Genomic DNA, 20,959 nt, shown 5'->3' with positions numbered 1-20,959 from the left:
TTTTCAGTTTATATTCCAGAATCAACAGGAGTTGTGCAATGGCCAAGAGGTGGAGCTCTCATCTCACGGTCAGGAGGCTGTGAGTTCGATTCTACGTAGAGGCAGATATTTCTCTGGGCATGAGGAGAATATATCTGCTAAACATAGCTCCACATTGATGACAGGAAGGGCATCTGGCCAGTCAAAACTCAGCTCCATTCTGTTTCCCAGACTCCACAAGGGATTATGGGATGGTTAAAAGTGCCTGTATCCAACTCTTCTGAGATTAAATCACCCCCAAGCTTTTAAAATATATATTTTCCTTTACCACAGTTCTGTTCATCACTAAGGTCTCCACAATCATCATAACCATCACAAACAAAGGTATAATTGAGGCATCTTCCAGTGTCACAGCGGAAAAGCTCTTCACTGCAATCTGCAAAATAGAAAAAAATATATTAAAGCTTAGTTTGGTTGAACTAAGATAGTCCATTCCCCTAAGCAAAATATTAACTCATTTCTGCTATTTTTACAAATTTTTAGATAACTTTTAAAATAAACACGAGTTTCATTCTTTCAACAGCATGACTGATAGGGAAAGGTTGAAACTACAATAAAATGGCTTCAACTTCTACTACTGTTTTTCATAGGGATGCAATATACTTGGCGGTTAATTGAAGCTGAATATGAGTACTCCTCAACGTATAACTACAATTGAGCCCAAAATTTCTGTTGCTAAGCGAGGCAGTTGTTAAGTCAAGCTTGTCTCCTTGTATGACCTTCCTTGCTCCAGTTCTTAAGTGAATCACAGCAGCTGATAAGCGTTGTGGTTCGCCGGCAGCCAGTGCAGACAACATAAGTATCGGACAGTGAGGATGAAAGGGAACTGGTCAGGGAGTCTGGTGAGGACTTGGACGAGGGTCCTGCATCTTATGCAGGGAAGGGGCCAGGACTATCTGAGAGTGGGGTGCTGCCTTCGGAGCCTGGCAGCAGCAAAGCAGAGGACCCCGGGGAGCCTGTTCCCAGTGCATGTGTGCACAGAGCTGCTAGAAGGCGAGAGCAGCTGAAGCAGCAGGGACAACTCAGGAGTAAGGCTGGGAGGTGATCACCCCTCCCATAAGGGATAAAAGCCAGCCCTTGGTGATGTGCTTTTTGCAGGAAGCAATAAAGTTCATTCGATTCTGATTCCTCATCAAAACCCTGCGAACTCTGGTTTGTCTTTGCTGGAATTTTTGTTGGTTTATCTTCTAATTAAGTGGATTTCTGTTTCTTGGCAGCCTTTTACAACCCTGAAAGGCGTGCTCTTATCTTAGACAATTGTGTTTAATGAGTTTTGGCTGGGAATACAAATAATTCCCAGCGTCGCATTAAAAAAAGGTTTGCTTTTACACACCGCGTGTGTTTCCTTAATTTGAACGAAGCCTGGGTCAGAACAATGAGTTAGTAACCCGGTTGTTAAGTGAATCTGGCTTCCCCATTGACTTTGCTTGTCAGAAGGTGGACGAAAGTAATCACATGACTCTGGGACGGTCATAAATATGAGTTGATTGCCATGCACCCCAATTTTGATCATGTGACTGTGAGGAAGTTGCGATAGTTGTAAGAGTGAAAAACAGTCGTTGTCACTTTTTTCAGTGGCATCGTAGCTTTGAACGGTCACTAAATAAACTGTGTAAAGTTGAGGACTACCTGCACTACTTTTATTATACTCACTATTTTGGTTGCCCTCTTCTGAGAATAGATTCAGACTTACAACTGCATGTTTCACTTACAGCCACATAACTCAGACTTATGGCCACGTGATTTACTTAATGATGGCAGTAAAAAGTCATAAAGTTGGGTCCAATCCTGTGGCCGCCTCAACGTAATGACCGCCATGACTTACAACCAAAATTCCAGTCTCAGTTCCTGTCGTAAATCAAGGACTACCTATTATATAGATACAGTGGATGAGTACAAGTTCACTCTAAAAGCTGTAATAAGGTAACTTACTGCAATGCATTTCATCGCTCCAGTCATCACAGTCATTAAAGCCATTGCACTGAAGAATCCTTGGGATACAAATCCCACTTCTGCACAAGAAGCTTTCGTCTTCTTCACAAAATACTGAAAAACAAAACAAAAAAGGAACAGGATAATAGCTTTTCTTAGATTGAAAACCAGAAACACATCCGTTTCCCTTTAAAAGGGCATTAAATAACCCTGAGCTTCAACTGTTAGCAAGCGACTATAAAAATCGAATCTTGCCAGTGCTTTACCTCCTCCTCATTCTTTTTTTTTAAAATAAAGTTTTATTTGGGTTTTCACACACAAAATACAAGTAAAACATCTTTTTTGAAAATAGCATGGTCCCGGGTTGAATTTCTTTATACAGACACAAAACTCAATTTCATGCTCCTTTTTGTATTCTATTCCATATCTTATACTATTTTACATTTTCTATATAGTTTTTCCCCTCTTTTAATTTTCTCAATTTTATTTTGATTATCTCATCTCAATTCAAATCATTATATTTATACTTTTGTCTGTTCTGTTTCAATTTCATATTATCTTTTCTCATTAAACTAATTTTCTCCTGTAGTTACTAATTGGAGTATGACACCTTTACATCTTTTAATTACATCCATTCAACTCTTATTTAAACTTCAATATATACCTTAAGTTTATGACCTTCAATATCATAATACATAACTTCCAATCGAATTCTGCTTGGTACATTCTTATAATACACACTATATTCTTTTAAAAAAAAGAAAGAAAGATTGTAAATATATGTAATTATAAACCCTCATTCCATTCCAGTTCAGTTCTATCATTAATAATAATTAAAATCTTAACATCTTTAACACTTCTTTTCAATTAAATATCATACTTCCTTAAAAACACATATAATCTCCATAATTAATGTTTCCCTTATTTCTCTTCACATATGTTTTATAAATCATTAAATATACCTTTTGTTACATTTATTTATTGACAAGCATTCCACTGAATTACAATAGCTATTTTATCAGACATTTTAATCAAACATTGTTTCATATTTTCTAAAATTATTTCTGCTTCTAATATAACCATACTATCTTATGTACCTTTGCAGAATCCCTTTTTTCATTGTTTTCACCCATTATCTCTAAATAGGCCCTGTTTCTCTATATTTTGCTTCTGTCCTTTATAACTTCTTTTCCTTTCTTTCTTCCCTCTCATCTTCTCCCTCCCCTTTTTACCCCCTTTCTAGTTCTAATTCTCTCTTCTGCATTTCCCTCTTCTGTTGCTTTCTGATTTTATACTTATTTTTTACTCTATATTTTTTTTGGAGTTGTTTTTCCCAATCTTAAACTTTCCATTCTCTTTCCCCCCTTTCCTTTTTTCCCCCCATCTAAGATTACTTGTTCATTAAAGATGGCTTCTTCTTTGTCGCAATCTTCTTGTTCTGCAGGCATTTCTTGTTGTTTCTCATAATTCCAAATCTCCATTTCTAAAAACTGAAATACGAAGCCAAAAGAACCTCTCCCTTCTTGTGCATCTTCTTTGTACTTTTTAATTTCCATTTTCGGTTCTTCTAAAAGTGGAGCCATTTTAAACAGTTTTAAACAACCACCCGATTGATTTTAGTCATTCAAAACAATAACCAAGAATCCAGAAATCATCAAGTAATCCAGATAGTCCCGAGATATCTTCTTATTTCTTTTTCGATTTTCTCTTCCTGGGGTTTTTGTTGTGATATTTCAGTTAGAATGTATATTTTGGAAGTCTTGTTGAGATTTTGCTGTAAGTTCTTTTTTAATTCCGGGCAGTCTCCTCCCTTCCAGATCCTGCCCTTTTATTCTTTTTCTCCCCTTTCCTGTTTTCAAAAGCTTTTAATTATCCAGAAATCTTTATTATCCTTTTGACTTTTTATTTTCAGCATTAAATGCCTATTGATGTTAAAGTGGATTTTTTTCCAATTTCTTGCTTAAGTCTCTTAGCTGTCAGTATAGGAAAAGGAGAAAACCAAATCTTTTCCCTTTTCTCTCTCCTTCACAGCTTAAAAATCTTCTTAGGGAACAATGTCATTGTTTTTTAACAGTTTCAATTCCAGGGTACCTTATTTGTTGCTTTTGCTGTTTGACCCGGTCAACCAAAACTTTCTCTTCTTATCTTCCTCCTGCACATTCTTTTCCGGTCGAGTTCTTCATTGTGGTGGCCATTTCTGACCACCGCTGCAACCGCCTTCGGGAAAGGGAGTAATGGCCAGCTGGGGAGGAGAGAAGCGGCTCTCTTCAACCCTGCTGGCAGTCTCCCCCCTCTTCACCACCTCTACGGGGTGGCTTAGCCCCGAAACCAGCCGGCTTGGGGCGCTCCAGCAGCAAGCACGGATCGAAGCCTCGCAGAGACGAGGTTTCGGTCTGTCACTGAAGAAGCTCAAACCGGAAGTCCCTCCTCCTCATTCTTATACTCATGTGAATTAGGGAGTGCCTGCCTATGCTTCTTCCCAATATTTTCTCTTTTTTTCGTGGACTCAAATATGTATTTGTCAGCCTTCCAAGCAAACCGAACAGGAAACATGACAAGATAAGCTAAATCTATTTTATTTTCAGGGTATGAGAACAGATTCTTGTAAGATTGAAAGTACAACTCTCCCACCCTTTCTTTTTACCGCTTGAGCTAGCATTCTGGCAGTTACCCCAATTAAATTATGAGTCTCGAGCCAAACTTCCAAAACTTCAAGAGGATTTATTGGGAGTTAATAGGCTGGCACTGCCTGGGTGTAGCTGTTCTGACCCAAGCCTTGTTCAAATTAAACAAACACAAACTGTGTATAAAAGCAAACCTTTTTTAATGCAGCACTGGGAATTCTTTGCATTCCCAGCCAAGCGTCATTTAAACCTAAGTGTCCGAGATAAAGGCAAGTCCTTTCAAGGTTGTAAAAGGCTGCCAAGAACAGAAGTCTAACTTCTGATAAATATCAGAAGTTTCAAAAACAAACCGGAGTTAGCAGGGCTTCAGTGAGGGACTCAGAGTCTAAAGAACTTCTTTGCTTCCTGCAAAGAGCACATCACCGAGGGCTGATTCAGAATTGGGAGAGGCAATCACTTCCAGCCTTACTCCCGAGCAGCCCTTGCTGCTTCAGTTGCTCTCTCCTTCAAGCAGCCCTGCGCACACGCGCACTGGGCACAGGCTCCCTGGGGTCCTCTGCTTCACTGCTGCCAGACTCCAAAAGCTTCCAAAGGCAGCACCCCACTCTCCGATAGTCCTGGCCCCATTCCTGCATCAGACGCAGGACCCGCGTCCAAGTCCTTGCCAGGCTCCCTGACTGGTTCCCTTTCGTCCTCGCTGTCAGAGACCTCTGCCGTCTGCAACTGCTGCCAGCGAACCTCAACAGGAGCCGACTCTGAGACACATAATTCATTGTCACCCTTGACCCTGGTTTTCCGCCACCTCCTGGTTGTATCATAATTCATATTCTCCAGTGAGACACATTGTCATCAATCATGCTCTCCAGTTAGAATTTTGCGCGGCAGAAAACTTCAGTCACCTAGTTACTATCTTCGAAAACTATTTATGGAATGCACTTTTGATTTCCAAGCTGCCGCACTGCTCTTTCAAACCCCTTTCCCCCCTCCCTTTCTGTTGGCAACTCTAAAAAGACCATAGAAATATTTTATGAGTTGACAGCCTGATTAGTTGGGACAAATTCCTTGTAAGTTCCTTTCTTTGCCAGCTACTCAATTGTGGGCTCCTCCCCCTTTTAAGGGACGTTCCCTGGGCAGCACCTCTTCCCTCCCACCCCATCTTTAGCCACATTTCATTACAGTTCTTCTCCTCCTCATGTGCTAACAGAACTCATATATAAGATCATCTTCTTTACGCTTTCTTAAGAAAATTCAGACATGCTGTTTCAGAGAGCTCTTGGATCTAACACTTCTACTAAAAAAATAAAAACTAATACTGATGGTCAGGACTATTTTATATCAGTTTCAGCCAATATACTAGTGCCACTTCATCCAGATAACGAAGATGGATAAATAATTGGCATTAATTATGGTATTTTTTCAGTTGGGTGTAGGAGATGACTAGGGTGAGCCTGAGGGAGGGGTCAAACATGTCATAAGTCATGAGTCCCTGCTTGCCTGCAAGATATCTAAGTCCAGCCCACCTTGAATGCCTTTCTTATCTCCCACTTATTTCCCTTGACTGTTAGTTGCTCAGATTCTTGTAGAATTTAAGCTTGCAATAAATCTTTATACTCATTTGAACTGCCTGAATCTCCTAAATTTCCCCAGCACTTGACACTGGGATTACTCTAATACCATGATGGCGAACCTATGGCACGCATGTCACAGGTGGCACTCGGAGCCATTTGTGCGGGCATGCAAGTTCCAGCCAAATTTACCTGCACTGCTCATGCGCGCACCTCCCAGCTGATTTTCGGCCCGTTTTGAAGCCTTTTTCGTCCTCCTGGGGGCTCGAAGGAAGCCTTTGCAGCCTTTGGAGGCCAAAAAACGGGCCTTCCGGAAATACTTGAAGTGCCAAAACGGGCCCATTTTTCAGCCTCCAAAAGCTGCAGAGGCTTCCCTCGAGCCCCCGGGAGGGCGAAAACAGCCTCAAACAGGCTGAAAATCAGCTGGGAGGCATGCGTCTGTGCAGTGCATGTAAGAGGGGGTTGCGCACACATGCGCAGGCGGTGGGGTGCTGGAATGCACGCTATCACACATGCGCTTTCCGCACACCACAACAAAAAGGTTCTCCATCGCTCTAGTATAATAGACAATGGTCTTGTCTAAGAATGTCAAACTAGCAGCCCCACAGACTGGATGCATCACACACAGGCCCACGCCTACCCCAGCTCTGTGAATGGGAAAAACGTCACAAAACGTCACGTGACAGCAACGTGACGCCGTGAGCTTGACACCCATGGTCTAACCCAAGCAATCACCAGAAGTCAACACTATCTAAAAGACACCTCCCCCTCCCAAAAAACCCCCCACCATAGGCTGCCTTTGAAAAGTGCTCAAAATCTCCACTAACCCAAATGAGAGCTACTAAAACTAGGACTAATGAATGATGTCCACTACAAGAATTTTCACCATTCCTGAACAAGCTGTTGGTGTTGGCCTTTAATTTTGCTCTGATCTGCATGAACACTAAAAACGTTCACAAGTAGGAACCTTAGAGCCAAACTAGACAGTACATTAACAATATTATCTGGGGGACTTCCGGTTGCAAGGCTTCGGCGGCGGCAGGAATCCGCTTCTCTGCGGGTCCCTGCTGCGCTCGCCGCTGAGGTACCCCGATCCAACTGGATTTGGGGTTGTCGCTGCCCCAAAGAGGCAGCGGAAGACAGAGGAGATCCGGGCAGGGGTCTGGGGATATCGCACCCCCCTTCCCCAGCCGGCTAGACTCCTTTTTCCTGAGGCGGTGGAGCGGCTGTCAGAAATGGCAGCCACAAAGGAATCTTCAACCGGATAAGACTGTCCAGGAGGAAGACAGAAGGAGAAGTTTTCTTGGCTGAACCGGGACATTAACCTGACTTTCGGATTGATACATTTGTTTCCAAAAGAAGTTGTTACGGGCGGCGAAAGTGCTGAAGGAAAGTTCACTCCCCTTCCTTATGGAGAAAGCAAATGAGCACAGAAAAACCTGTTTCTTTAAGGTAAAAAGCTCTTTGTTATAAGTGGGAAGGAGAGGACTAAAAAAAAATCTTTAAAAACTTGTTGGAGGAACCGCTTTGAAGATTATAAGACCAACAACTAATTGTAATACGGCTTTAAAATATATTTGGGATTTTGCCCCAGGAGGAAAAGTTGCAAAGAGAAGAAGAGGAAATAATTTTGGTCTGTTTGGATTGTTTGATAACTTTGACATTTGCAAATTACTTTAAGACTAAAAACATCTGGGTTGTTCTTAAAAATTTACAATGGCACCATCTGTGGATCAACTAAAAATGGAATATGAAAAATTAAAAGAAAGAGAACAAAATGGCAAGAATTCATTGGGAGCTGTCTTCCACTTTTTAGAAATGGCGGTTTCTACGTACCAGCAAATACTTGAGTAAGAAGGAGAAGGAGAAGAAGAAGAAGAAAAGGAAGCCATTTTTAATGGTCAAAAAAGTTCGATTAAGAAAAAAAATAGGAAGAGAGGAAGGAAAAATGAGAATTTAAAATTCAATAAAACAACCAAGAAAAAGAAAAATAAGGTGAAAAAAAGGTACAATGTTAGAAAGCAATTGAAAAGAGAATTACAACAGAGAGGGGAAGCTAAAAAGGTGGAGGTTAGGAGAGGTGGGAGGCAAAAAGATCAGACTGGAGAAGAAAGGGAGGGAAAAAGGGGAAAAAAGCCACAGTCTGAAACAAGGTATCTTTTTTAGAGATAAAGGATAAAGGACAGTGTATAATTTAAGAAAGATTCTGCAAGAGTACGTAAGATAGTATTGTAGTATTTGCATTTAAAATAGTCTATTGGAATATTATAAGATTTAACAAAATATTAAAATATTAAAATGTTTTATAATGATAGATTTCAATATTTAATAAAATATCAAAGAGAATGTGTAAAATGATTAATGCTTAGTTATACTATTAATTAGAATTAGAATTAGAATGGAAATTATATACTTAACTATATTATAAGTTTATTATTCTTTTTTTTTCAAAATGCAATATGTAGAATGTACTAAGCAGAATCAGGATAGAAATTATGTATTATTTTAAGTGTTACTTTAGGGAAAGGCGTCACACCTTAAAAGTGATTACAGGGGAAATTCTTTGCTAAAGAGAAGAGATAAATAGATGATTGGAAAAGAACGGACAAAAGATACAAACATAATGATTTTGAAATGATTTTGAAGATGAAATAAACAAAATATAATTAAGAGAGTGAAAAGAAGGGAGAAGTTATATAGAAAATATAGAATGGTTAATAAGATATTAATGGTATATAAGGTGAGCATGAACTTGATTTAGGTCTGTAAAAAAAGATGTAACCCGGGGCTAAGCCACTTTTCAAAAGAAGTTTTATGTTTTATGTTTTGTGTTTGGGTTAGCTATGTTTTCATTGTGAATTAATAAAACCTTGGAAGAATAAAACTAAAGGGAGAGAAATTTGGAAAAGACATGTATAAATGATAATTAAGGAGGTTTTATCTTTTTATGTCTTGTTTTATGTTTTGTATTTTGTGTGTTTATGCTTGATTGAGAATTAATAAAACCTTGATAGAAAGAAATATAATTGAATAAAAGTGAAGGGAGAAACAATGAGAAATTTGGAAAAGATATATATGTGTTTAAATGGAAATGTGATAATGTGGAACTATGCCTTAAAAAATAATGCTTTATTTGCCTTGTTAAAACTTATAAGTAATTTTTGAGAAAGGAGGTTTTATACTTTGATGTCTTATGTTTTGTTTGTCTTTAAAATCAATAAAACTTGTTTAAAAAAAACAATATTATCTGAAACTATAAGCTTGTTATTTCAATGATAATGGAAAGAGCACGCTGTCATATAGACTGCCTGACACCACAGCAGTCCAATTCCCAAAATTTCCCATTTAAGGGACCAGCTGTCTCCCATAGCATCTGCCCCTCCTAATAAAATTGGGCCCACAACTCAAAGAGATTTAGTGGGACCAGAAAGCAGATCTTCTCTGACATTGGCCTTTCTTTCAAAACTGCATCTCACCTTTCCTGTTTTCAAGGACTTTTTTTTTTTAAAAAAAACAAACCTGTTTCCTCCTCCTCCAGGATCTTGAATGATTGTTGTTTTATGGATATTGTTCAATAGTTCTGTAATTCTTGTTGCTATTCAACTTTTGTGAAGCCACCCAAAGTTGTTTGAAGTTGGGTAGCATAGATAATTTAATCTATACACAGTTTCCCCCTATCTAAAATACAGTAGCTTCCAGCTCATCTCATTGACTGGAAAGAACATAGAAGTCAAGAATTTGAACCTTTAATTCAATATAAATAGGAATCATCTTTGATGCACAGTAGCTGCTGCTGGTTGTTGTTGTTTAACAGCATCATTAATTTTTCAATAATAAACCTCCTTAACTCCTTGAGTATCTATCAGCTTCCAGTCTAGCATGCTAGAACTGACACTAATTATCTTTGTGCAATCTTTGTGATAGGGTTAATCCTTTCTTCTCCACTGCAGACTTCTGAAATCAAAGCTGCTTCATCTATTGGAATATTCTATCTTCACACATCTGCTCATCTGGGTCAATCCTTTCTGCCTTACACAAATTATTTCCATTTGGGTGAGAAACCAAACAGAAACAAGAAAAATAAATTGACTGACTGAAGGATAATATCATCTCGATTCTAGAAACTGTGCTAAACATTTGGTAACGAGCCATGTATATAGGTTCTGCAAACTACAAAGATTTATCTGGAAGCAGCATGCACAATCCTATTTTGATGTAGTTTCAAGAACACCATGAACAGGAAACCAAATTAATATAATCTCACAACAAAGGCAAGATGCTATTTATTCTACTGAAGAAAACATACAAGTGTTTCTCATCAGACTCCTGTGGTTCAGTCTGATTCAAAGAGACAAAGGCTGCTTTTTGCCTCCCTGTTGTGGTTAATTTTGAAATAAATCTTCTGAATTTTTATAATTGAAACCTGCTCATACAAATAATGTATCATGGTGGTCACATTTATGCTACGATTCACAATACTAATTTCTAAAGAGCACGATAACTCTGCGGATGCCTCGCTTGCACAATTCTGAAGGCATCTATTGCCCATTAAGGAACTGAATGGTGAACAAGATTCATAGTGCAATAAATGTTGGAGATGCTGTAACCAAAAGGAACATTTTGCCATTTGTGGTGGTTGTGCAAAATAAACTCTAAAATATTAGAAAGAAATACACCAAAACGTCCAGAAAATTCTGAAAGTAAAATTTGAATTGAAGCCACAAGTGGTTTTTATTAGGCATGATCGGGGTGGGATTCAAATTTTTTAACAACCGGTTCTGTGGACGTGGCTTAGGTGGTGAGCGTGGCTTGGTGGTCATGTGACTGGGTGGACATGGCTTGGTGGTCATGTTATTGGCTGGGCGTGGCCAACTCAATATCACTCACATCGAGGCAGGCATCTCCTCACCTGGCCTCTCATGACTGTGGGGATGCTGCAACTGTCATAAGTGTGAAAAACGGTCATAAGTCACTTTTTTCAGTGCCATTGTAACTTTGAATGGTCACTCCACACAAGCAAAGTACCAGCAAAGGAGGGGGAAAAAACTCCAGAGATGTTCCTGAGACAGGAAGACTAGTCCTGCCAAGAATGTAAAAAGGGTTAACGGAGAGGCAGTTTCCGTAAGCAACACCAGAATGTTTCCTTCCTGCCTTCCTTACAGGATTAGGCCAGTAATTTCTTCTAACAACCGGTTCTCCGAACTGCTTAGAATGTTAACAACCGGTTCTAGCGAATAGGTGCGGACTGGTAGAATCCCACCCCTGGGCATGATTCTAGAGAGTACAAAATGAAAGGCATCACAACTTATTAAGGTATGTGCTGATAGTGGCAAGAATTAATCACCAAAAAATTGCAGGGAATACAACTGAAAGACCAAAAATGGGAGAATACGGAGCAATACCATAAAAGTCTACCTAAATTCAAGCATATCATAGAGCAAAGCAAGTTCAGATGATTAAAATTTCGTTTAAAACGGAAACTGTTCCAAAAAATATATAATTTAAATAGAAATGAGTAACAATTGCAGTCTTGCCTTTAAGATGAAACCAGTTGGGTGACCTTAAACCAGTCTTAGCCTCAAGACTTAAAAATCAGGCAATGACCTCTGAAAAACCTGAAAAACCTTGCCAAGAAAACCACAGGGGTTACCGGTGGACTGTAATGGAGCTTGCCCATCATGGTCATAAATCATGACAGTCACAAAATGAGTTGCCCACCCGAGCAATCCCATTTTACGACTTTTTAATGTTTTTTTTTTGCAGAGGTCATTAAGTTGTGAAGCGACTGACACGTTCATTAGACCAACTCTATCGTCAGTTAAACACGCCAAAGCTTTGCTACGGTTTCTCTGAAAACCAAAAGGAAACGCCGGTTTTCAGCAAAACTTCTGCAAAACAGAGTCACGTGACCACGAGACGCTGCAAACATCGATAAATGCAGGCCAGGTGACCTGACATGCAATCATGTGATGGAGGGGAGGGCAGCCGTCAGAACCAGGGAGGTCTGACGTAACTTTGAAACATTGCTAAGCAGTCAATTGTAACTTGAGGACTGTTTAAAGCAGGGGTGTCAAACTGGATTTCTCCGAGGGCCGGATCAGCATTGTAGTTCTCCTCTGCGGACCGGCCATGGGAGGTGGGGAGGGGAGATGGGATGGATGCCTCCTGAAGCACCCTGTTGGCCAAAATGGGGCGCGGGGAGGCTGCATATAGCTCCCCCATGCTCTATTTTAGCAGGCAGAGTGCTCCAGAGGCTGTCTACGCGGAAAATGGGGCACGGGGGGAGCACGTGGGCTGGTCCTTTGCTATTTCCAAGCTAGAATAGAATAGAATAGAATAGAATAGAATAGAATAGAATAGAATAGAATAGAATAGAATAGAATAGAATAGAATAGAATAGAATAGAATAGAATAGAATAGAATAAAATTCTTTATTGGCCAAATGTGATTGGACACACAAGGAATTTGTCTTGGTGCAAATGCTCTCAGTGTATATAAAAAGAAAAGATACATTCGTCAAGAATCATAAGGTATCACCCTTAATGACAGTCATAGGGTATACTAAGCAATCAAATCGTACTAGGAAACAGTCAATATAAATCGTAAGGATACAAGTGACAAAGTTACAGCCATACAGTCACAAGTGGGAGGGGATGGGTGATAAGGAGTGATGAGAAGATTGATAGTAAATAGTAGTGCAGACTTTGTAAATAATTGGAGACTGTTGAGGGAATTATTTGTTTAGCAGAGTGCTGGCATTCGGGGAAAAACTGTCCTTGTGTCTAGTTGTTCTGGTGTGCAGTGCTCTATAGCGTCGTTTTGAGGGAAGGAGTTGAAACAGTTTATGTGCAGGATGTGAGGGGTCTGTAAATATTTTCACAGTCCTCTTTGACTCATGCAGTATACAGGTCCTCGATGGAAGGGAGGTTGACCTGCATCCAATCAAGCCAATATTCTCAGAAGTGTAGTTAAGCTTTCCAAAGCCCATCTCTAGGCAGTTTAATTTTTCACCTACCCTGTTGGTCCCACCACAACTATCTTATGTAATATGACAGGAGTGGGAGAGAAGTAATCAAGCCAAAGTACCATCCTAAGAAGCTCCTCTCCACCAGTTTTGCGGCTTCCACAGGAGGGTGTAAGTGGCTTTAATTCTTCTGTTGTGTAAATGCAACTCCATCCATTTTCAAAATTCATCTCTTTTGCATTCTTTATCCCACTGTTTCTCAACCTTGGAGAGCTGGCGAATTCAGGGAGTTGAGGTCCATACAGCTTAATGTTGCCAAGGATGTGAAACACTGACCTACCCAATACAGCTCATTATGCAGCAGCCCCCAAAATGCCCTCCCTTTTGTAGATACTTTGCAAGTTATGGAAGCAGTAGCATCAGTAAGAGGGAATTCGAAAAAGCAGGATTATTTTATTCATATCCCAGCTGTATTATCTTTACAAACAACTCAAGGGATGAACATATCCTACCCTCTTATCTCCTCCTATTTCCCACACAACAACATATCCTGTGAGATGGATAGGGCTGAAAAAGAGTGACTGGACCAAAGTCACACAACTGACTTTCATGGCCAAGACAGGGGCTTGAACTCACAACTCTCTTGCTTTCTAGCCCAGTGCCTTAACCATTGGACCAAACTGGCGCTATTAGGCTGACACCAACTTTGGTATGTGCAATGATGTCACACATAAAAAGCATAGCTTTAGTTACACTCCCACTGTCATGCCCCTGTCGGAGTCTGAATCCGAGGAGGAAGACGAACACCTGACAGGGAGTGGGAGTGTGGCTCCATTAGCTGTGGAGGAAACTGGGGAAGGGCAAAGTATGGCTGGGCAGAACAGGGGAGAGGTAGAACAAGGGAGAGGGAGTTCAGAGGAAGACCCAGGCTCACCCCCTCTTCATCCTAGGGCACGCAGGGAGGAACGGAGAAGAGAGCAACGTGGATTGCCTGGCTTACGGGGGAGGAAAGGGCCCTGATTCCCTTCATTAGCCACACCTGAGAAAAGAGTTTAAAAGAGATGATGCTGAGTGCAGCATCTGCTGGGAACAAACGTGAGTTTATCTTGTGTTGACTTTGGTTATCTGTGTTCCTGGCTTCCTGCTCTGCCGGACTAATTACCTTATTTTGCCTTGATTGGACTTATAATTCCATGTTTTGTTGACCACATTTTGGACTTGATGTTCTGCAGACAAAGGCTGTTCCTGGGAGAGTTTTTCTCCAGCCAGAAGGTAACCAGGACATTGGGGGCAAAGTTGGAGCTAATAAAGGGACTCCTACAGATTATCTGACTGTTGCCTTTGTGCCACGCTCTGGGTCATCACACCCACAATTGCTATCTTGGCTTTTTTTTTTAAATCTTCCCCCACCCCACTCAATGCAAGTCACAGCTAGGATGGTCAGGAATATCTTGATCAATCTGATGCTATGGAAAAATATTGACTTTCCAGAATTTTGTGGCCAGTATTCAGATTTCTTCTATAGGAGTCGTGCTGTGAATTATGGAAAATCTAGTGCAATATACTCTAGCTGGGAAAAACAATAGATTTTACTGAGATCATGCACAGCAATGTCTGGGGATCACGCTTATTCCTGATGAGTCACAAGCAGCTTTAAAATGAAGTCTCCCTGATTATGGGTCCGTCTGATGAGTCTGACTCAATTTGGAGGAAAGCTCAATACAGTCTGACCTTGCAACTCCAGGCACGGCATGTTCTCCAGTATCTGCAGATGAGACAGGACCTATTGTCTTGCCACAAGTTTTCAAGACGGGCCACCACATTTCAGCTGTCAGGGAATCAGCCACCTGTTACAGAAGCAAACCTGCAGGTGGACCCCCCTGATTTAGAGAAAGAAAACATCCTCAGCCTTCACACATTACACAAGGACCAAGAAAGTGGAATGAAGATTTCAGTAAGGACTCTTGCAAGAGAAAGGCACAACTCTGGGACAGAGAACTTCCCATGGCAAATAATGTTCTGACCCTAGCCTTGCAGAAGCAAGAAACAGGCTCCTTGTCACGAAAAAAACCCTCTTTATTTTACCTCTTGTGAATGAATGGCATTCACCCACCGAAAAGTCCAGGCAATAGTCCTTCAAACAGTTAACAGCAGTGACAGAAATTGCAGGAAATACGACTTCAGCAACAGAGTGGTCAATGTCTGGAATACTCTACCTGACTCTGTGGTTTCTTTCTTCCCCAAACCCCAAAATCTTTAACCTTAGACTTTCTACTATTGACCTCACCCCTTTCCTAAGAGGCCTGTAGGGGGCGTGCATAAGCGCACCAATGTGCCTACCGTCCCTGTCCCATTGTTTCTTTCTTTTCTTATTCGTATCCATTTCATGTATTCATAACCACGTTTATACTTATACTTGTTACCTGATAATCGCTCGACAAAATAAAATAACTAAATAAAAAATAATAATAATTGCAAGGCCGTGGGCTCCCAGCTGAAAATTAAGTCCTGGCAAGCCATCTCTGTGGCACGAAATACAATGAGCAAAATATTCAGAAATACAAGCTGTTATCTCCTACGACATGCAATGTTTCTTTCTTGCCTTGCTTGCAATTCTAACAGAACGTCCTTTAATTATTTCTGTGCGGAAGGAACGGAGAAGAGAGCAATGTTGGTTGCGTGGCTTACGGGGGAGGAAAGGGCCCTGATTCCCTTCATTAACCCCAGCTGAGAATAGTTTATAAAAAGGCAAGCTATGTGCGGCAGGCTGTTGGGAGCAAACGTGACTTTATCTTGTGTTGTGGCTTATCTGTGTTCCTGGCGTCTTCCCAACTATGTGAGTTTTGCCGTACCTTCAAGTCTGAAATTCTTGCTCCTGCCCTGCCAAACTAATTACTTCAGTTTGGCTTGTTTGGACTTTTAAGTTACAGTTCGTGTTTACCCTGTTTTGGACGTAATTTCTGCAGTCAAAGGCTGTTCCTGGGAGAGTTTTTCTCCAGACCAGAAGGTAACCTGAACATTGAGGGCAAAGTTGGAGATAATAAAGGGACTCTTATTGATTATCTGACTGTGTTGCCTTTGTGCCGTGCCCCAGGTCATCACAGTGACTGAAGTCACAGCAGCACTGAGAAAAAAAAAGACTGATGACCATTTTTTATAGTTATGACTATCACAACCTCCCCACTTGTCAGTTTATTCCTATTTATGACAGTTGCAGCATCCTGAAGTCATGGTTTTGCCCTTTTTTTTGCACATTCTAGCAAGCAAAATCAATGGGGAAGCCAGTTCCACTGAAAAACGGGGTGACTAACTTAAAAACTGCAGTGATTCGCTTAGCGCCTGTGGCAAAAAAAAGGTCGTAAAATAGGGTGAAACTCACTTAACTGTCTCACTTAGCTACAGAAATTTGGGGCTTGATACTTGTAAGTCGAGGACTACCAGCATTCCCATCCGCTAGTTACAAACTCTCAGATAATTTTATTAAGAAACAAGCTATAAATGTTGAATCAGACTTCAACAGGGAATAAGTGTCCTATGCACAGCACATCAGAACCACTGTTTTCTGACCAAAGCTTCCTGAGACCGTAATTAAGCACACACTTAGTCCAAACAACTCTTGTTTCATTTCAATGCTGGGAATTATGTTCATTCCCAGCCGGTAATGAGTCCCAAACAGTTCCTCAAGATAAGCACCCACCCAAGGGCTTCGGCGACAGACAGAAATCTGTGATCGTGCGCGGTTTCTGTCTGGGCTCGCCGCTGGAGCGCCCCGAGCCAGCTGGTTTCGGGGCTAAGCCACCCCGTAAAGGTGGTGAAGAGGGGGGAGACCGCCAGCAGGGTCGAGAAGAGCCGCATCTCTCCTCCTCAGCTGGCCATTACTCCCTTTCCCGAAGGTGGTTGCAGCGGTGGTCAGAAATGGCCACCACAAAGAAGAACTCGACCGGAAAAGAATGTGCAGGAGGAAGATAAGAAGTGAAAGTTTTGGCTGACCGGGTTAAATTGTAAAAACAACAACCAAGGTACCCTGGAATTTAAACTTACAAAAAATAACATTGCTCCCAAAGAAGAGTCGGAAGCAGCGAAGGAAAGTGAAAAGGGAAAGGTTTGGTTTTTTTTTTCTTCTCTCTCCTTCCCTATACTGACAACTAAGAGACTTAAATAAGAAATAGGAAAAATCCGCTTTGACATCAATAGGCAATTAAGCTGAAAATAAAACAAAATGCCAAAGGGATAATAAAGATTTCTGGACATTAAAAACTTTCTTTTTCATAAGCAGGAAGGGAGAGAAAAAGAATAAGGGCAGGATCTGGAAGAGAGAGGAGACTGCCTGGAATTAAAAAGAATCTAAAGTAAAACTTCAACAAGACTTCTAAAAGATACATTTTAACTGAAACTTTGCAACTAAATAGTAACCCCAGGAAGAGAAAGTGAAAAAAAAGAGCAAAAAAGAAACAGCTTGCGTGTATTTGGATGTTTGGTTATTATATTTGAATGACTAAAATCAATCGGGTGGTTGTTTAAAAATTTATATAATGGCACCACTTCTGGATGAATTGAAAATGGAACTTAAAAAGTACAAAGAAGATGCACAAGAAGGGAGGGGCTCTTTTGGCTTCGTTTTTCAATTCTTAGAAATGGAGATTTGGAACTATGAGAAACAACAAGAAAAGACTGCAAAACAAGAAGACTGGGACAAAGAAGAAGCCATCTTTAATGAGCAAGTAATTTTATGTGGGGAAGAAAAAGGAAAGGGGGGAAAGAGAATGGAGAATTTAAGACTTAAAAAAACAACCAAAGAAAAGAAAAATAATTCGAAAAATAAGTATAATACTGGAAAGCAACAGAAAAGGGGAATACAGAAGAGAGAAATAGAGGTAGAGAGACAAGGGGGTAAAAAGGGGAGAGAGAGGAAGAGAGGGAAGGAAAAGAAGTTACAAAGGACCGGAGCAAGATATAGAGAAATAGGACCTATTTAGAGATAATGGGTGAAAATCTAACTGAAAAAGGGATTCTGTAAAGGTACATAAGATTGTATTGTTATATTAGTAATAGAAATAACTTTAGAAAATTGGAAACAACGTATGATTAAAATGAGGGATAAAATAGTTAGTGTAATTTAGTGAAATGTTTGTGAATAAAATAAGTGAAATAAAATAAATGAGAACATTGAATTAGGAAGGAACGGGAACACTTTAATTAGTTAATGTTTTATAAAATATAAGTGAAGAGGGGGGGAATTAACTATGGAAAGCTTATAATTGTTCCCATAGAAGTATGATATTTAATTGAAAAATAATGTTAAAGATGTTAAGACTTTAATTAATATTAATGATAGAATTGAATTGGAATGGAATGTTGTTTTAATTATATACATTTATATATTTTTTCTTTTTTTAAGAATACAGTGTGTATTTTAAGAATGTACCAAGCAGAATCCGAATGGAAGTTATGTATTATATTGAATGTTATAACTTTAGGGAAAAGATATAAAGGCGTCATACTCCAACTACAGGAGAAATTTTGTTTAATGAGAAAAGATAATAGATAATTGAAACAGGACAGACAAAAAATATAAATACAATGATTTGAATTGAGATGAGATAATTAAAATAAAATTGAGAAAATTAAAAGAGGGGAGAAGCTATGCAGAAAATGTAAAATAGTAATAAGATATAGAATAGAATATAAAAATGAGCATGAACCTGAATTTGTGTCAGTACGAAGAAATGTAACCCGGGATTATGCTGCTTTCAAAAAAGATGTTTTATTTGTATTTTTTTTCTCTTTGTGAAAACTCAAAAAAAAATTACAAAAAAAAAAGATAAGCACCCACCTTTCTTTCCTTTGAATTGCTGCCAACAACTAAAGTACCAAATGAACTGAAAAAACTCCAACTGAAATACAAAGTCCACACAGAGCTTCAAGGATTAATCCGAACAGAACAAATGACTTTGCTTCCTGCAAAGGTTTTATCATCTTTGCCTGTCCTTTATACCTTAGGGGAGGGGCAATCAATTTACTTCCGAGTCACCCCTTTTGTCTCAGCTGCTCTTGCCTTCTAGCAGCTCTGTGCATATGCACACTGGGAAGAGGCTCCTCTGGGTCCTCTGCCTCGTTGCTGCCTCTGGAGGCTCTGGAGTCAGCACCCCACTCCCGGATGGTTCTGGCCCCATCTCTGTATCGGACTCAGGACCCTTGTCTGAGTCCTCCGCAGACTCCTGGACTGGTCCCTGTTCTTCCCCACTGTCCAATTCCGCTGCTGTCTGCACAGGCTGCTGGTGAACCACAACACACTGAAGCTTGGAGATCTCAGAGAAATAATAATTTGTTGAGTTGGCTGTATTGTCTTTAACAGTAAGGATGCTCTCTTCTATCGCTTTTTCATATTTGATTGTTTTTGTTATTATTATGGAGTGTTTTTAGATTTGTTTTTTATGTTTTTCTTTTATTGTTCACTGCCCAGAGTCCTATTCTGTTTGCTGTATAAATGTAAGGGATGGATAAAATAAAATTAATTCAGCACGGTTTGGTGGAAATATTATATTTCTACCAGTTTTTCAAGTGAGTTCATCAGCCCGCATAAGAGTGAAAATCAGGATTCATCCAACATTCTTCCTTCTTGCTCTTTCTGACCTTGTTTATTTACCCAGCAAGAATAGCAGTATGACATTCCTATCTCACCTCCCTAGAAATTAAAAAAAAAAAGTCCACATATTTTTCTTCCTATCCTCCCTTCGCATCCCTTATATTTATTGTGCATTCTTTTAAGCGATCAGAGTTGGACGTGGTCTTTAAAACGTGATTAATGAGGGGGAAAATAGCTCTGGAATTTTTTTCATTACTGCAGTTATTTATAGCATTATTGGAGTGAACAGTTTGCCCCAGTCATTGTGTCGTCGTCCCCCCCCGCCCCCCGCCCGATATGATTTAGGCCAAATTAATGTTTCTGTATTCCTATCTTGGAAACATCGCCTAGTTAGAAAACAAAGGTAGTTTTTTGCCACCACAAAGGCTGTATTTTATTAGTTTATTTTAAGCTTCAAATAACAACTTAAAAAAAAAAACCTAAATGCAGGTAGTCCTCAAGTTACAACCACAATTGGGCCCAACATTTGTTTGCTAGGTGAAACATTTGATGTGAGTTTTATGCCTCATTTTATGACTTTCTTGCAACCGTTGTTAAGTGAATCGTTGCAGTTGTGAAGTTAGTAAGATGATTGTTAAGTGGATCTGGCTTTCTCCATTGACTTTGCTTGCCAGAAAGCTGATCACCTGACCCTAGGAAACTGCAACCATCATACATACGAACCAATTGCCAAACATCTGAATTTTGATCATGTGACCATGGGGATACTGCAATGGTCCTAAGTGTGAAAAACGGTCATAAGTCACAGATCCTTGTACATAGGCTTGAATAAATCTTCTCTGCCACAACTTCACGGATAGCCTTGATCCCTTTGCAGTTAGATCGATCTAGTCAGCTAAAATGCAACACTAAATTAGCACCAGATGTGATGACCCAGAGTGGGATACAAAACAAGCACAGTCACAAAAAACAGGTGAAGCCCCTTTTATTCCTTCACTTTGCTTCCAAGCTCCGAATATTCTTGACGGAAGACAAAAAACTCCCGCACAAACAGTTACAAGAAGGGAAAAAGCAACACAAACCAGGCAAGATAAGGCCTGGAGGATGTCCACAGATAACACACACTGGGAAGGACGCCAAACTCAGAGAGGAACCATTAACTAGAGATATTTCCACGCTTTGTTTCCAGCATTCGCCCGTACGCATGTCCGTCCTTTTATTCAGTTGTCACAGCTGCAGCCCATGAAGA

At 40.0% G+C, this 20,959-nt stretch overlaps 1 protein-coding gene and 1 long non-coding RNA gene across 4 annotated transcripts in view; one reads left to right on the top strand and one right to left on the bottom strand.

The window, feature by feature from the left end:
• CORIN (corin, serine peptidase) overlaps positions 1–20,959 on the bottom strand; it is a 108,525-nt gene that overhangs the window by 38,750 nt on the left and 48,816 nt on the right. For all 3 annotated transcript variants that reach the window (XM_087963602.1, XM_087963603.1, XM_026676565.2), the window contains 2 exons: positions 1,972–2,085; positions 308–415 (listed from right to left, as the gene is read on the bottom strand). In XM_087963602.1, the coding sequence (XP_087819728.1) occupies positions 308–415; positions 1,972–2,085 (222 nt within the window). The remainder of the gene's footprint in view (positions 1–307; positions 416–1,971; positions 2,086–20,959) is intronic.
• The window catches only part of LOC148130756 (uncharacterized), a 109,973-nt gene continuing 105,022 nt past the window's right edge, over positions 16,009–20,959 (top strand). The window contains exon 1 of the long non-coding RNA XR_015749291.1: positions 16,009–16,053. This is a non-coding gene — a long non-coding RNA (uncharacterized LOC148130756). The remainder of the gene's footprint in view (positions 16,054–20,959) is intronic.

The sequence above is a fragment of the Notechis scutatus genome, chromosome 4 (genome assembly GCF_049901735.1).
Source record: "Notechis scutatus isolate UNSWTSFEM ecotype Mainland chromosome 4, rNotScu1.2, whole genome shotgun sequence".
NCBI lineage: Eukaryota > Metazoa > Chordata > Lepidosauria > Squamata > Elapidae > Notechis > Notechis scutatus.
Note: the sequence above shows the minus strand (reverse complement) of the source record. Positions and strands in the feature narration are given on the sequence as shown.